Consider the following 18,837-nt stretch of genomic DNA (forward strand, 5'->3'; position numbering starts at 1 on the left):
ACGTAACAGCGATACTTCTTCGAAGTTAGCTATTCATGGGGGATGTGCCAGCAACGGTTGTTGGAATTTATCACTTACAGTTCCAGAGATCCTCGATGAGATGTCTTTCGACCATCTGTAAACCAAATTATATTTGGCTTGTGAGGAAAATCATATGACGGGACCAATGATAAATTCTAAGAATGAGATATGTAATAAATTCAGAGGTAATTTTAGTACATGCAAACTTCTACTATACCCTTCCTGAGATGTTGTCAAATGCGTGTAAATAGATGCTTTTATATGTGAGTTGAAGCATTTTGATATATTGGATGTGGCGTAATAATGTATACCTAAATTCAAGCAAAAGAAAATCCACAAATATCGACGGAGTTGTTTGCACGAGCAGCGGCATCTTGTACATTTTCTGCGTAACTTATTGCTGTGATCAACAACTGATCGGTAAAACAGAGAATCGTTTCGGTATCGTAAAATTGTCTTGAAGTTGGTAGCGTTTCTTTAATTTATGAACAACTTGCGTGATAAACCTGAAAAATAAATAAGTGAGTAAATAAACATTTAAGGAAGCATGTGGATAGTGGTGAAAGAACGATAACGTGCATCAGTTCTCACTGTCTTTTCATTTTTTTTTTTTTCAAAATCGTTTTCTTTATTTTGTAGAAAACTGCGTGATAAGTACACCAATAATCTTGCAATGTCGAAATGTTGCCGATTCATACCGGAGGGCACGAAGGGGACTGTCCGGAGCAAGTTCTCTCGAACGAATTACGCTCGTTTATTGGTCAACAGTCTTTTTGTTTATTTTTTTCGCGCCTCTCCTGGTCCGAACAGCCTCCGAGAGGCCCGAGTTATCGTTATTATTTTTTATTTGCTGTTTCCTAGCAAGCCAGAGCAGTGAACAACGAACATCATTATGTTTTTTTTTTTTTCATTTCCTATGTGGTACAATTGGTACAATTCTACTGTATAAAAAACCGTTTACTTTCCCGCGCGTTCGTGGCACGCTCGAAGAGCTCGAGACCTTTCGACGGCGCAAAGAGAAAAAAAAGAATCGACGAAAAAGAAGAAGACAACAAGATAAACATCGAGGAGCGCGCGTGGGAGGCGACTCCGAGACGCGGTCCTCTTTTCCCGCGCTTTTTCAAATCTCGCGCTCACTTCGAGCGCCCCCGCGCGGCTGGCGCGAACAACTTTCGAATTTAGATGTGAAAACCATTTTTTTAACCTCGTCCCGAGATGACTTTTTCTTTTGGTAGAAGCGACCTACTACTTTAAATGACACTGTTCCTACAACATCGATCGATTACCTTGAAAAAAGTTTCTCCAATTTCTCGTATAGTTTCACTTTGTACTCATTCTCTCTCATACTCTCTCTCTCTCTCTCATATTCTCTCTCCACTCTTTTGCTCTCAGTACAATCACGACAACAACGAAACGATGATTAATTCCGACTCGAATTACACATGGCTAGTGGTTCTTCTTCCCTTTAATCGTCTTTTTTTTCCTTTCAATCTTACAGGTGCATTCATTCCCTCTCCCTCGCGCACACACGCAACCCTCGTCACTGTCTTTTGGTGCCCCCCTTTTCGCCATTCCTTTCTCAGCGCTTGATAATAATCTCGCGCCCATCAATGTCTCAGTTTTACAATCCCTAACGCCGTGAACGTACCAAAAGACGTTCATAAGACACTGCGTCCCTCGAGTGATCACACGAGACGGTCGTAAAAATTTTGATTCTCAGATTTTCATCCGTATCAGTCTGCGGGTCTGTGCATTGATTCGTTTTTCGTCTATCACCTCGACCTACATATTTTCGGTTACCTAACAACGTAAGATAAAAAAGAAAAAAAAAAAGAAAAAATAATGATAATAAAACGTAATTTACACTCCAGGACGAACGGGGGTCCATGGACGCCTGAAGGGGTCGCCTCGCGTTGCTCTGTGATTGGCTAAAGAGGTGAACGATGGGACATACTCCACGGTTCCGCGAACGATGGGCAACTCGAGGGCAAAAACGGGTCGGACCCCCTCGTCGTGGTGGACTAGACACACCAATCTTATCGACGTTTACGATGATGATACTAATTACAGCTTCGAGGGGAGGCTCTTCGAAGTTTAGTCGAATTTCATTGGTTGGCTTTCAAGCGGCCAACGCGCAATTTTGAAACACCCCGTGAAATCACAATCACGCTTATGGAGGATCCGTTATCTATCCTCGGGATCCCGATGATTAATGAAACGACCGATTGATTTCATCCTCCGACGGGACGCACGGCTCGGCATGACTAGACGAACTGGAAGCGGCCAGGTTGATCGATCGGCTCGATCGCTTGTCGAGGGGTCAGTTCGATCAATCTGAGCACTACGTTTCCGAGAAAACGTACGAACGTTGAGGGATAAGACAAACGGGCTTTCGGTACGATCTGACGCTCGACGATGTGTCAACATTGTTCTAGGAGGATCTTCTCTGGAGGCTGAACTAACAATTGAACTATTCTCCGGAATCTTAACGTGTTCATGCTCTGCGAGTGCGAATAAGAGACTTGGACGTTCAAAAAGGGAAGATTTTCATAACAGAAACTAGTTGCAACAAGTGTTTTCGGTAGGATAATATCCGGACGTGTTTGTCTAACTATTCAATAATGCCCTAGTAATTGAACTATTCTGTACACATACTGCTCATTCCGATATTTGAGGCCTTTATAGAGTCTGGAGTTTCTCTTCAGTTGACATTCCTTGAGATTCTCAGACCATTTCGTTACGATGAACCAAGTCGTCAATTGAATTAAATACAAAACTATAAGCGTCCCAATCGACACATGGATCAGTAGATCGTGAACACGTTAACAGACTCTTCTTCTCTCCACCTAGCGGTCTAAAACAACGTCTATCCATTCTCTGAGATGAAGAGGAACCCGGGCCATTCACCTTTCAGAGGTTCGCGAGTTCTTTCAGAAAGACCCACTATATTAAAATTCATTTTCGCGTAACAAGTAACACTCGATATAAAGGTTACTGCGTTTCGTCCTGGGTCTTGATAGTGGACTCGTCGATAAGGCATGCCTAGCAAATACCGCCTCAAACGTTAAGACTACAACAAGTGTTGCTACCATCAAACGACGAATTGATTCTAAGAGCATGCACAATTTCTTAATCAATCTTTTTCCGATTCGAATGGCCCACCTCTCTCTGACAGAGCCTAGGTCTATCTACATATCGAGGCCACACGAAAATCGAATATCATCCTAAAGCTGATCCTTGAGGATCGTATAGCTACTCCGTCCAGAAAAGAAAGGACACCGTTTCAAGCGTCAGCAATTGGGTATACCGATCCAACACGAGCCAAGTCGTTCGTTTCGAGTCGGTGTAACGCTTTCGAAATCGCATAATTGGTCATGAACACGTCCACTCGGACTCGGCGAGATGGCCGATCGGTTCCCCAGCCCGATTGCCCGTGATTCGTCATCCAAAGGCCACACAAACGATCGAATATCTCCACGCTCGTACCGGATCGTCGAAAAGCTCTCGAGAGTCAACGAATCGTTCACGTTGAATATCACGATATTCCAATTGATAATATTCATATATAATATACAATATATTTATATAATATCGAGCTCATCCGCCATGGAAAATTTTCAATTTCTCGCAGGAGGTGGGAAACGTTCGCGCGCGGTTTCCCGGAGCTCTCCGTTTTGGCGTTTAAAATTTAATCTAAGTCGATAACAGCTTTAATTTAACCGAGGCTTGCACAAGACCCATTGGATTTAGCCGCTCCTATCCCGTAATCGTTAACTTTCCTCTCTTATTTATCATCCTCTCGAATCCCAATCGCACGCAGTCTCTCACTCTCCCTTTTTATCCGTCACGATTCCCAGAGTTGGGCAAAATTTTACTCGCGAACAACGGTTCGCGCGAATGCAAACCTACAATAAATTTATTCGGAACGTTTGCTTCGTTCGAACGCTTCAATTTTACAATTGTTCATCGACGAATTCGTTCTAGCTTATAATACAAATTCTAATTCTCGTTAAACAATTAATGGATAAACACGTTTGGTATCGACCACGAAGAGAACTGGGCCGTAAAACCATCAAACGTTTCGCGTCTTCGTCGTATCTTTTAATCGTTACTCGAAATTTTCGTTATCTAGACAGGAATTTTGCCCATCTCTGTCCAGTACGCGCGCATATATATCTCGTTAGTCCGCTATTGTTCGTTCCTCTAGTTTCGTTTCGTTTCCATTCCCCTAACGTTTCCTTTCTAAAATCCCCCCCACCCGTAACCCCATAATCCCCACATAGTTTTCTCATATCTTCGCGCTAGAGAATACGAGATTAATTCCTCATCGCCTAATATTGCATGCGCGTGAACACATATTTTTCATTTTTCTTTCATTTATGTTTTCTTGTTTGTTCTCTTTCTTCGGTGGAGACGGAAATAAGAAACTATCCCGTCGCAGATGAGAGGCGGTCGAGTGTCGTGTGTAGAACTGCCCGGACATTTTTCTCAAAATGACAATGTTGATTTCATTTAGCGATATATATACATATATATGTACGTGTGTGTATATGCGTATATGTGTATATATATAGATCCTGTACGATTTTTCATCGGCATTTTTGTTCGTTTCGTTACGTTCTTTTTTTTTTTTGCTTTTTCTTTCTTCCATTAAATCGCGCATATTCGACGCCAAATCGTGGATTTACAGCGGTGGACGCCTCCAGGACGCGTTTGTGCCCGAACAGAATCCTTCAGAAACGGGAGAAAATATTGCCAGACGCCATCGATGCGGAAAACGACCGATTTTTTTTCGTTATTTTATTTTTCTGAAAGATTCTGAATGGCGCTTAACAATGTTCTCGATTTTTACACGCTCGGACCGCGACCTGAAGGCAGACCTGATTCGTTTGCAATTTTACCCCTTCGTCTTACAGTTTTAAGGATTACAATAATTGGTGACTTCTCATGAGATACTTCAGTAGTTTCGTTCTGTCCCGAGGTCGAGAACCGAAGTCGACGAAAATCTTGTTCGTCGCGATACTCTGAACGTTTACATAACGATAGAACAATCTGTGCGATTCGAAGAAACTAAAATACAACATTATTCACGGTGTAAGGGTCACTGACCTGTGCTACTGATGCTACTCTCGAGTTACTGATGAGAGATTCGTTTATGATTCAACGTCCTCGGGGACGAAATAGTTCGGTCAGAATAAACAAAGATCCAAACTGATATTGGACTCTGATCATTTATCAATTTCCGGATGATGTAATATGATGCGTGTTTAATTATGCATACGGGTTTACGATTCGAAACGAATAAATAATGAAGTTTCCTTTTTTATACAAAATTATGCTTAGGCATTAAAGTTTAACAATTAGAGATCTGAACAAATCTCGGTCAGCAACCCGACAGGGTCTACATTAATTCGGAACGTTTGCATTTAACAGCAGAAAGAAGATACGAAAGGCAACAGAGCCAGTCGTCGACTTTCGGTTCGTCGTCAAGGCAGATCTCGTCCTATTTCGTCAAAAACTGAAGCCTTATCTATCTGAATAATAATAAAGTAGCGTTTATATCAGACATCGTGCGAGCCGTACGAAACACTGTGGGACGCGCTGTGTCGACACTTGATTTCCTCTGTTCTTACTCTTCAGAACCAGAGACAGGTAAAATTCTTATTCGGACGACAATTTAGTGTGACGATGCAAAGTGAAGTTAAAACAGAATTTTAGTTATAGAATGAATCTATGTCTGTAGCCGATAAAGCATTCATTCAAACATCAATCTTACATAAGACGAATAATGTAATTAGTGCCTCTGCCAAAGATATTGCAATTTGTTTAATTCATAATTCTAGAAATATAATAAACTGAAGAAGGCTCTCTAACAAGAAAAGAAAAATAATCTTTCCCCTAATTTAAAATTTTGCCTGTCTCTCTGGAAGGACATTCTTTCACTCTTGACCAATCACTAAAACGTGAATGCTGATCACAACCTAATTAATCTTCTTCTAATTAATCTTAGAATTTATTCCACAGAGGGACAAATCAAAGAAGAGGTCCTCTAGGTCTCGGAGTACATCCCACTGCAGTTTTGCACTACCCGTCAACTTGTGTTTATGCGTGGTGTAAGGTATTACTTTTTAATCAGTATATAGCATATCATTTTTAGTCGTAATAATTATATTGATATTGAACTACCTAACCTAATATTTACAGAGTTTCTTTTTGTTACGCTCTTGGCACTACTTTTCCTCGGATATTCTCGCTCTCTCTCCGTTGCGCTTGTCAGACATTCGCGACAATTCTCATTCCCCTCTCTCAACTCTAGCTCTCAGATCGCATCCACGTCCCATTATTTCCCCACGTTTGGGCTTACCTTTCATTCACACGGAGACACTCTTGCACACAGACACGTATTACCATTTATTCCTGGGTCTGGCGGCACTTCATCGCGTCCGACCAGCCGTTAATCCATCCAGGCTCTCCCTCACTTCCGTTTCTCTCGCGGCTAACTGCCACAAAATTAACCGCCAATAAATAATTTACTAAGTCTTTTTCGCAGAGAACAAACTTCCACGATACTCGATGATCGACCGTCCAATTTTTCGTCTTGGCTTCGTCTCTGGTCCCCCCCGTGTCTCTTTGATGCCTAGTGCCCACTCTGAAACAGGAACGAGCAAAATTCTCATTTTTTATCTAAATAAGAATTTTGCTCATTTTTGTTTGAGTATTTTGCTCTTCGAGAGGCGAGACGTATAAAGCAATGTGCATTTAATGTTCTCGGTTCTAATTATTTCGGTTTGAGGTTAACTTTTCAAACACGAGTAAGGTTAGAATTGTTATCTGTAACTAGAGTTGATATTTTTCCGGACGATAAAACCGAAATCACTCGATACAAGGATGCTTTATACGACACACGTATTATTTGTTGAATTTCTCTCGATATTGCGTTCACTAGACACTTTTATTCGTTCACTTCTTCGTACGGACTGCGTGCTTTGAGAGGTCACGAGGCGGCAGCCATCTTTGAAAACGGTCGCGCGTGCCACCTATAGGCTGATCGAAGTACTACTTTCAAATTTGAATCGAAGTAACAGTGTACTATTATGCGTATTCTGTAATTTTAACTTTCTTAATTATTTGTACGTTTGTAAGAGCTATAGATTTGAATTCGTAGACTCGAATTAGAGTGTAAAAGCACTGAAACGATAAATTATATGCATTATATTCGTAAATCTATTCTTAGTACACGGTATGTTGTATACTATATACTACGTTTCAGTGTTTTCCAACAATTTTATAAGATTGAATTTAATATTTCGCGACTCAACGAACTACCTGTACGAGTGGATCCAGATAGGTTTGTTCTCAAAGATGGAGGTTCGCCACAGGGGTTTCACACGCTTGCAACATTCGCATCGCATCCGATACAGAGAAGATTGTTGGTCCGTTGCTCTTGGCAGGAATTATACAAGAGAAAAATTGTATTTGTGGCCACCAGGCACGAGACACGAACGAGATGCGTCCTATGATGGTTTCTCGAGTCGGTCCTCGATACGTGTTCGCTGAGGGGGTTCTCCACTGTCGAGGGGGATTCGGTAGCGACGCTCGTCTCTGTCTCTTCCGTCGCCATCCGGGTTCACGTGCCCCCTACGTTACGAGCTGTCTCGTCTAGTGCTTTGGAATCGTCTGAGATCTAGGCTAGAGACTGGCCTGTTAGGATTGCTGTTTGGGGCGACGAGCGTCGACCACTTTTGAGAACACAACGAATCGCGGACCGAGGGCCTTGGATTCTTTTCCTCGAGCCACTCGTCTTGTTCGCCGAGGACGCTCCTCGTCCAAAAATACTGGAGGACCATCCACCGCCCGGAGGAGAGTCCATCGTCGCGCGTCTCTTTGTCTTCGTTCCCGTCAGCGAGAGATTCACCATTCGCCACTCAGCGTCAGCTGGCCGAAACCGTACGAAGTTTCTCCTGCGGAGTCGGTCTTGAGGGATCCTCGAGCCGTCGAGGATACTCGAGGGCAGAACGACGACGACGATTTCGGCGGCAGCGTCCTTCCTCGCTACGTCTTCCACGCTCGTCCCGTCTCCGTCATCCCGTTCTGGTTGGTCTCGTCGCCGCTTCCGGGAGATCCTTCGGCGACCGTCGACTTCGAGGAACATCGTCCTCGAGGTCGTCGCGGCCTCGAATGCTCTTCTTCTCGGCCAGGCCGCGGATCAGACGTGCTGCTGATGGTGCTGTTGCTGTTGCTGATGGTGCTGCTGGCTCTCGTCTGCCTCGCAGGGCACCACCGTAAGGCTTGACAGGTTGCTCAGGTTGCTACTGGACTCGGAATAACTGGACAGGGTCGGCCTTCTGGGCGGCACCACCACCGCGGGCGTTGAGCTACCAGGACTTGGGAATTTCCGAAACACCCTCAAGAGAGAGCTGCCCGCGCTGTGGCAACGGACTATTCGTTCAGGGGCGTCTAGAAGCGCCGATTGGCTTCTGTAAGGCGGAGGGCTCTCGCTGTCGAAGACAGTCCGATTAGGCGGTGGTCGCACGCACTTCTGGTAGATCTCGCTCTCCTGAAAAACAAACGGAATGTTTCAGTATCTGTTCTACCGTTTCATGGGTGAAAGTTAACGTGGAAGGGTGGTTAGATACATCGTGTATAAAATCGAGGTTAACGACTATGCGTTTCATCGAGGTTTGTGTCACGAAGGAATACGAGAAATTACTTTTATGTTGGCGTTCGTCAGGAATGGTCTGCCAGGAAGGATCGTTGTTTGCTAGAGGGCTGAGTCCAGCGTGCCTCTTGCGACGCAGGTGCACACGTGCAGGGGCGTAGAATTACTGAAATTCTAACCCATGGCCCTCGAGCGGTCTCGAGGGCGCGCGTGTTTTAGCTCGATGCCGGCATCCAGAAGCCTCAAGAGGGTTAGAACCCGATCCTCCTTTGGACGGCAGCTCATCAACTGTCTCCAGACGCGCGCCCGCGGCGTTTCATCGTCTTCCGTCGAATAATGCCGTGGGACCGATCACGCGAGTCTTCAAAAGCGGGAATGGTTCACTAGTCTGCGTCGAGAAAGAAAATGTACCGTCTGGATCGTTTGAGTAGGTTTGGTGGTCGAGCCAAAAGCTGTGACTGGTGCAACAAAGAGTTGCAACGAGGAATAAATACTGGGGCATGCTTGAATCATGCACAACATCTCCGTGACATTTCGAGATGTAGAACAAATATTAGCCGTAGATTATTCCCGGGAGAAATCAACTTCCCGTACAAGTAAACGCGATTAACGACCTCGAAAAAGATCCATCCATCGGGAATATTTTGAGAGCGTGTAACAGGCGCGCACGAAGCACCGCTAATTGCATCTCGGGAATATTCCGAGCCAATTAGCGCGTTCGGGTCGACATTAATTACGGGGACGATTCGTAGGCAAATCGAGCCTCGCATAGGCGGGAATCCCGAAAAACTTGGAGGAAGCAAGGAGAACGTGGTCGGTTAACGAGCAACTTTGTGCCTTTTGACGCGGGATCCCGCGAGACTTGTGAATAATTTCTAAGCATCGACGATCGACGCGGCTAATTACCGCGCTGCACGGTTAATGGACGGCCTCTCTGCGATATTAGAGGTCAATCGCTTGATTTTGGAGGGTAACGGCGATGGAAAGTGTCTATATCAAAAACACGCTTCGAAATGAAACTTAATTAATTTAGGAAAAGCAGTTGAAATTTGTTGGAATTAGATTGAACAGGCGACTAATAATGCCTAGGTGTAGTGTAATTTAATTTCAAAATCCTGGACAACTGTTCGAAAATGGCGCGTTTATTAACAGTGGCTAATCAACGACCGTTTAACAAATGAAAACGCGATTGGGGAAACGCTAGACCCAAAGCATTCGGTTTGATCGGCTGAAAATTGAGCTTAATCGCATTCGACCATGCTGAGATTATTAAATACTGCCAGTCTCCAGACAACGTTAACGTAGAAGCGCATTGTGGATTCAGAAGACATTCGTCGCTGCAGGTCATCGCGTTCGAAAATCTGCGTGTATTCTTAGCTCGTGTCCATTATTCTCAGAAACCAGTTTTATGTCGATCCACTTATCAGACATGAAAACCGGAGATGAACGAAATTTCGTTCGAACAAAGGAATAATAGAAACGTCGTTTGCTCGTTCGTTTGTACTGTGTATCATTTCGTAATTCGAAGTCTAATTAAATTAATATCATTGGATATGAAATGTTTCGATTTCGATTGTCGGAAGGTGGAGTCGATCGGGATGGTTTAAGCTACTCTTTTCCTTTTGTTGCACATTTCGTAACGCGCGTCGCACAAGTGCCTGCTATCGACGATTTTAGGTTACTAATTTTAGCTCGATCGTTCGAGGAGTGGGCGTAAACTTGTCTCCGAAGACAGTACACATTATTGTTTGACGTATTACTCATAACATACACGGCAAGTGCGCGATTTCGTGCTCGCGATATCGATCGTGGGCTCGATTCGTTTCTCCAGATAATCGGTCTTCCCGATAATAGATTTCCTTATAATCGAAACTTCGGTTAAATCGACCATCTATTGTGGCTCTATTTTAAATCTGGGGTCGACGACCTCCTCCGATCTCCGAATGCGATATTATATTCATTGGCAATTTCAAAAAATGGGCGAAATTGTAGCGCAATCCTCGGAATAAGAACATTAAAGTTTGAAGTATGGGATGAAATATTTCGCAACGACCAAATGATAATTTAATTGCTCGAATAACTACTTGAGACATTCATTTGTTTCTCGCTCGGTATTTCTTCAGTATGGACATCAATTTTAACGGCCATCACGTGTTGAGGCTTGGAAAATTGCTAGTTTAACGTTTCAATTATTCTCGTTTTTAGTTTCAGTTTGATGTGACCGTATCTGCTGTAGCATTTATATATTTAGTAAGGATGAGCTAACCTGCTCGGGGTCGCGGAGATGAAGGGCGGTGTGCGCGCCATAGGGACGTTCCTCGCCATCAGGAAGCTGGAGCCGCGGTGGGAGGTCGAGGGCGAGGTCCTGCCGGACACTTCCGGCGCGGATCGCCCGGTCCCTGGCGGCGGCGACCATGGCTTCCTGCATCCCTTCGGTGGCTCCTTCGCCCACACCCCCGCCCCCACCGACGCCGCCTCCGCTCGGATCACCCTCTAGTCCACCTCCGAGGCCACCGTGACCGCCGCTGCCAACCTCCATTCCTGGGCTCACCGACAGCATCTGCGAAACAACCAGAGAAACGCCTCGTTAAAAACCAACCCCTAGCGAGCCAACGGATTCTTCGAATCTCCTTGTCTCTCCTCATTTCAGTGTTTAACAATTATTCCTCTATAATACATAACGCGAAACTTTGTTCCTCTTGTTTCGTTCATTTCGATGCTAATAAAAAAAATTGTTTAATCGCATACAAGTATTTCATGTTATCCTGCATCCTACGATATTTTATAATTTCTTGAAAACTGCCTTGTATCCCGGTTCCGAGTACTCGTATGATAATCGGTAAACTTCTGAAAGAATCCTAAACTCCCCCGCTATAACATCGACGTCGCGAAGCTACGTGCGTAGTGGTCGAGCAAATTCGATTACGGGTCAATTAATAATTTATCAACCACCTGCAGTTACGGCCGTTCAACGCGTTACGTAACAGAAATAGCCGGGACCACTTAACGGTAACGACAGCGTTCCGAAGAGGCAAGTGGACCATTTCGACGGCCACTAAATATCATGGCTCCGAGTTTTGTCGTCGAACGAGTCGCTAAACTTTCCTCCTGAAACGGTGCATCCGTTTATGGGGCAATTTCGGAAACTGTGGACAAAGACGCGTTTCCACCAGCTGAGATGCCGCCATATTTTCAAAGAAGACGTTTTTAGAACAAAGATTAAAACAAACTTTTTGCCAAGACAAAATTCTTTTCACGCCGTCAATGTAATATTCTTCACGATGCACAGTGTCTTCGTCATACGTATGTAAATATAAACATAAATACAAATATAAATACTCATGACGTGCCTATCTCACGCAAGACGTGCCCCGTCCATCGAATACAACAATCGAATGGAATGTCCCGCGGGGAGGCGGCCAACGAATAAAAGAAAATTGTTTTCGTGTTTTCGATCCTGGCGAACATCCCTAAGTCGCGGAGTCGTCTCTCTGTTTACGATCACAGGCGAGAACAAGAAACGATACAAACGCAATCTGGGATCACGGGACGCATTCGTCGGGCGTAAAATTTTTAGAGAACTGGCCAGTGACGATAGAATTTATCGGAGGCGACGGAAAATTTCGCGACTCGCTCGTAAAAACGACGTCTGATTTTGCGAGGGAGCGACTCCCTATTGAAAACTGGTAGCCTCTTATCGGATCGTCTCGCGATTTCAGATTCGGAGCTATAAAATCCTCCGCCAGCACGGGAATCCGCGGGATCCGATGGCGTTTATTTCTTTGTTTGGCAAAGTGGAATTTTCTATTTACGGTAGAAGTAGGCGGAGAGGTATCCATACAAAAATCTTAGAATGGGTAAATAAATTAAATTGATATTAAAAACTTAAATATTTCTCAGCAATTGTAACTTACTTCGAGCACTTGGCTCTGTCCAGTTTTAACGAAGACTCCGACGCCATCAGCGTCGAATAGATACCCCTATTTTCCAGAACACCGCGTCGAGCAACGTGCAAGCAGAGACTCAATTCCCAAACCGTTATACGCCAATCTTCGATTCACTTTGTACATCGAACTTCGTTCAATTCCGGCAACAAATGCTATATAACATTATCCACATCAAACGGACATCTAGTCACTAAAACGTTGCCTCGATTCTCACGCCCTCGTTTATTCACTTTGGACATCGCCCAGTTTCGGAATCTCCAGCATCTCTCACGTCAAACATCCGTCTTGTTTTTAATTTTGTTTGCTAAAGTGGTGATCTCCCAATTATTAGACGCTACCTTCACTTCGCGTGATACATCAATTTTTCTTCGCTTTTCATCGTTATACACCTGTTACGTAAATCTTGAGACTTATGCTCACATCTTCAGCCTCGCCACTGTACAACTACCCTTGAACAGTCACAAACTCCCTCATCTCGCCAACACTAAAATGCACCCGCTTTCGTTATCAAATTCTCCCCTTAACACCATTCCCATCAATCAAACACCTGTTCCTCGAAGTTTCTCCACCCTCTCAGCCCAAAACTCATTCCCTCAACCCTAATCCTCCACCAACTTCGTGAAACCACCGCCAAAACTAGTCCCGCGGAATCCTTCCCAGTCGGATCTAGAAAACTCTGGGTGAGCAGATCCTCGACTATCGAAGCTACCAATTTTTGCTCGCGTCCCCGTTCGCTGCAAGGTTAAACGTCTCCACCGCGGCCAGTCGTTCGTCGTCCGCGTCTCATTGCCAATTCAACGGCATTGCAGACTGCTGACTAGAGGAATCTATACGATAATAACGCGCAAGGCCAGACGCGGACAACAACGACCGTCGCCGATCCGTCTCGAGTCGCAAGACCACGGGATCTCCACCGTCGTCATCCGCGTTTGTTTCCTCTCCGTGCGTTTAGGCGTGTTGCACGTATCGCGACATTATTCTGGTCCGTGACGAGCAGGGCAATTGCCCGTGAACGGGACCGTCGTATAAATTCCCCGTGTCCGTCATTTCGTTTGTCCATTTTCCCTATCTCTCTCGTTTCGTCTCTCGCGGCGTTTCTCCGTCTTGCTCGCTCCGACCTCCGCGCGAACTGGCACTTACGTGATCCATTTGCCGCTAAATGACAGGAAACATTCGAGAAGCCCCGAATATCGCGCCCTGCGACCGACCTCGGACAGGTCGTCCTCTGGGTTCGAGGGAAGCAGAGCTGTTGGAAGGTACAGTCCTCGAACAGAATACCGAGATCTCGAGCATGACTGACAGAGTTCGAGATCCGATACGAGGTATGGCAAAAATGACTCGGGGGTCAAAGTGGATAGTTCAATCTCTATGCATTTTTCTCAACTCTTAAACTAGCCAAATATCACAATTGACAACTTACTCGACGGAACAAGACCTCCTGCAGTTACCATAACCCTCCAGGTGCTCCAGAATGTCCTCGGAAGACTCTACAAGACTCTCGCAAAGAGTCTACCCGGCAGGGTTTGTTACTCCTCGCGGTAACCTCTCTGATGAATTCCCCTACTCTTACTTGCGCAACAAACATTGAACTTGGTTATTTTAGAAATAACCAAGTCGGTCCTAGTCGGTCCTAGATGAAGGCACTTTCTGGGCTCCGTGGGACCGTATAGTCGTTCCTTTTGAACGCTCAGGCGACGACTACTGGGACAAATCGACGCCGCGCGTGTTGGTAGCGCGGAAATACGAGGATACGTGTGCAATACGGTCGTAGGTGAAACGTGGGACCGTAAGCAAAACGATCGCGGTTGGTAACGCTATAGTTTCAATGCACCGCGATGAACTGGAAGACGGAACGAAATTACGTGGCACCGTTCGGCGCAATGAATTTGTTCCTGGCGATCTATGGGGAAATCGTTATCATCGCGACGCGAACGTCTCACGTTTTACAGTAAAATTTATTTTGAACAGGTGGGTAACTATTTTCAACCGGAGAACATTAGCATATGTTACTCTAGGTTGACATTCATTTTTCCATACCGGATACATCGACAAGCTCTCGTAAATAAAGTGTCAATCGTAATTCATTGATTAGTAGAGCGAGCCAATAAATATCGAGCTTTGTTTCGAAGGCGTGCAATGTCGCATCAGCGAGGACTTACGAAGTGAATACTGTGTATGCAACAATGTGGCACGATAAGGCTTCCCCCACATCGCATGCATATATTGATTAGCTCCGCAAAATGTGAACGGAATTTAGTTACATTTGAGGAGCGACGATCACTGTCATTCAATCCAATTTTTAAGCACATTGGTATCGTGTTCTTTGATACAAAATATTTCTAAACATTTTCCTCGCGTATACTCATCGGTTATTTTTATGATAACATCGATAGCACTGCCTATCAATTCAAAGATAGACACTTGCTTCTTTTTCGAACTCGTATCTTTACTTGACAGGCACTGCAATAGATATAAAAATAACGAATCTACGTATAAAAGGAGAATATTTATATCTCAGGAACATATATCTCTGCTTATATATTTTTAAATCCGTATCTTTGCCTGATAGGCACTACCGCGAATTATAAAAATAACAGACGCGTTTACATGTAAACAGAAAAGAGTAGAAATATTATTCTACAGTAGAAACCACGATAACGATGCACTTAAAGATTAATTGCACCAAAAGTAATTGACCAACGGTAAATCAACTGAGAATAACATTCTCTGTGGCAGTTGAAATTTTCATTAAAATTCGGGTCGTTTCGTTCGCGAGAAGCTGATGGGTTCACCGTGAGATGAGCCTAAACACGTTGATTACCGACCTAATTGCGAACGCGCGCGAGCAAACGGTCCTGTTTCATTCCATGCCCTTTAAACGGTCGCCAACGCATACAGGCGGCGGCTAATTGGCCGATTTCCACGGACGACTTCTATCGAATTTCCATTAGACGGCGAGCTGTACGCAATCCTCGTAGATCAGACGTGCGACCGCAAGTAAAATTGCTGTGCGATAGACGACACAGTGTTGCGTTTCAAAGCATCCTCGAGTAAACAGGGAAAGTGGTACGAGCACCGACTGCCGACGAACCGGACGTTTTCCATTTCGTTCGCGCCTAGCATCGGACCTGCAACCGATCCGTTATCCTTCGATTCTTTCCGTACGAACCATTTCGAGTAAAAATGAATTTTTCAAGGGAATACGAACATTTCTGTACCTTGGAAACATACGACATGGCTAAAACGTGAATAATTTCACGTTCTTCTGGATGGAATTATTTAGTCTCCAACGATAAGATAGCGCGTCTATAATTGTATCTGTAATTAATGATCCATCGAACATGCGAAAAATTTGCCAATTGTGATCTATTCGATAGGTTTGCTCCACTACATTAAGATAAGCCTACATTATTAACATAAGCCTTCGTTTAAATAACATAAACACTTCAATTTCAATTCTAAACTCTATGGGAACAACAACGTATACAAAGTTACCATTTCGTCCATCTCTGGATCCATTGGGCAAAGACACGCGCTTTAAAAAAAAAAAAAAAAATTTACTTCGACCCTGTGCCCTCGCGATGATTGTCGTCGCGATACCACGTCATTATCAGTCAACACGCGCTGCAACGTTTCGATTGCACGACGTATCAAACTGCACCGTATCGTCGCACAAATTGTTCCCTGACTCGGCGGAATTAATCGCCGCCCGATAAAAAGGCGATAACGCCCGGCGAGCGGTGGCGAGAAAGAAAGGAAATAATTCCCGACGGCTGTTCCGATTTGGGATCGCAAACAACAAGAACAAATAAACATTAGGTGACAAGTTTGTCTAAAAATGAAAATATACGAGCAGCTGAAAGTTAGCGCGGGAAAATGCATGGGGTCACGTGTTTCGCGCGATCGGCTGACTGAAAGAAACATGGCGGACAAGAAAAACGACAGGAAAAGGATCGCGATGGACGAGGAAGCAGCGTCTCGAGGCGGATAATCGAGATCGACTTGTGAAAACGCCTCATAGTCTGGAGTTCCGGGGTTATCGCCACTCCAGCCTTGTCCTCCCGACGAAACGTTTATCGCGATCGCTTCAAATTCGTCCCGAGAACTAATAATGAGCGTATCGCGCCTACCAGCTTGGACGCTGCGACCTATTGCGACAGGGTGTCGTCTCGCTGACGTCAGAACACAGTAATTACAGTAATTATCAATTACTTTTCACAGCGGCCGCTTCGCCGCAAAAAAAGGCAACGCTAACTAGTAAAGTAAAGCTACGCACTCGAAGATAAACTGAATTGTTTTCTGAATAAAAAATGTTTACGAATAGGAGATTAATTTAAAGGAGAAATTACGTAAGATAAAAATAACATTGTCAACGAATTCTGTTCCATATTTATGACACGACTCGTTAAGTCTAATGGACGTTCGAGCACCGAACGAAACCCTGAACCAAGAATGAAACGCAACGATGGTAGCTGACATGGTCGCGTTAAAGCTTTAAAGGGGTTCTCCGTTTCCACGGAGGCCGTCGAAAGGGAAAGTTGAGGCCGTAAGGAGCAGTAACGAGCACCAGGGGATGGTGGACTCGTGGCTCGGTGCGCCAGCACTCTGGTATTGATCGCACACAATTGTACCGCGTAACAAAGACGCTTACAATGTCCACGGGATAGGTCGCGAGCGAGATCGAGCACCAGCAGGGACTCGATACGGGGGTTGCTTGGAAATTTCACTTCCATATTGCGAAAAACAAGCGTTTGAAGGCCGAGAATCCTTACGCGGTGACTACCATGTGAAGCAACTTAATTTTAAAATTGTATCAAATTATTTCTGGCGCGGGGAAGGTGTTCAAGTCGTGCTTCTATTTATATTTTCAACCAATAATGAAATTTACATTCATTTTTATATTGTCAATGAAATCTGTTGAGAATATACAGACAGTGTAAGAAGTATTCGTTCGAAGCAACCCATTTAAAATACATGGTTCCTGTACGAATACTTATCACACTGACTGTATATGTATCCGTTTCTTAATTATGTGTTTGTGTGCCTGGGTATGGAAGCATGTGTATGTGTTTGCGCGTCTTGACCTTATGAATATGTATTCTTTTGTTTTAAGTCAGTCCGTCTCGACTCGTCTGTAGGCAACGTTTTGTGAATAAATACGCGCATATATTAAAACCGTAACAAAATCTTTGAAAAGACTTGACCATCTTCCTTTTTGTTGTTGGAAATGTTTATCTACGTTGAAAATTTTCCCCCGCGTCCGATTCGAATTACAGAAATCGAGCGCGTCACGTCGACTGGCTTCGATCGGTTTAATCGCCGCGACCTCGACACGTCGTATGATCGAACGGCTGCTACGATGTCTGCTCTATTAACGGAACGATGACGCCCCGACTGGAGATTAGAAGCGTTGCAGCCATTCTCGCGATGACTTCTCGCAATCGGGGGTGGCTTTTTTACGGCTGCTAAGAAAATTGCAGATAGCCCGTTTATCGCTACGACGAGGGACGTAAAACAGAGCAGACGTTAACACCGACGCTTAATCCACTCTAACCCAGTGTTGTTACTTTGGGGTCGCGTACATCTGAATTTCCAAAGAGTTTATCTTTTAACCAACGCGTCGTAGATCATCCAAAAATCTATTTAAGGTAGCTACTGATAGAAATTTCTTGATATAAGGACACTAGCACGGGTCTTTTGCATCGTTGTATCGAGGTAGAAGAGGTGGCCGATCGAGATACACACGTGATGTATACGTATCGGTTATCGAGAGCGAATTGACGCAAGCGTGAATGGTCACCGACACTGTCGCGAACGTGCGTCGCAGATTACGCTTAAAAGTGGCGATTACTTCCATCGTTCGACGACTGTGGAGATTATTTGTCGCCGAGGAAGATGGGTCGATCCACGGACATTAACCTCTTCAAAATCAATTACGAGAAACTAGGAAGAAATAGCTGCTTTTTTAAACACCGACTGCAGGTGAAACTACCCCTTAAGCGATCACCCCTTGGTAGTATTCAAAAATCTATTTCACAGACAAGGAATCTTTTCAAACAAATTACTTACGGTCTTCAACGGCAAATAACATTATAAAATAATTTCAGATTTACTTTTAATTTTGTTGAAATGTAAATAAAAATATGTTGAAAATAATAAAGTAAAAGTAATCGTTTTAACCGTCTATATTCCCAAAATTTACGATAAACA

The 18,837-nt window shown here is 44.3% G+C and overlaps 1 protein-coding gene across 1 annotated transcript in view; it reads right to left on the reverse strand.

Moving 5' to 3' along the window:
- Positions 1-603: 603 nt before the first annotated feature.
- The window catches only part of LOC128895323 (histone-lysine N-methyltransferase Suv4-20-like), a 101,816-nt gene continuing 83,582 nt past the window's right edge, over positions 604-18,837 (reverse strand). Inside the window, exons 3-4 of the mRNA XM_054157825.1 lie at positions 10,947-11,240; positions 604-8,578 (exon numbers count right to left, since the gene is read on the reverse strand). Coding sequence (XP_054013800.1) covers positions 8,228-8,578; positions 10,947-11,240 — 645 coding nt within the window. The 3' untranslated portion in view covers positions 604-8,227. The remainder of the gene's footprint in view (positions 8,579-10,946; positions 11,241-18,837) is intronic.

This window comes from Hylaeus anthracinus, unplaced genomic scaffold (assembly GCF_026225885.1).
Source record: "Hylaeus anthracinus isolate JK02 unplaced genomic scaffold, UHH_iyHylAnth1.0_haploid 5, whole genome shotgun sequence".
NCBI classification, from domain to species: Eukaryota; Metazoa; Arthropoda; class Insecta; order Hymenoptera; family Colletidae; genus Hylaeus; species Hylaeus anthracinus.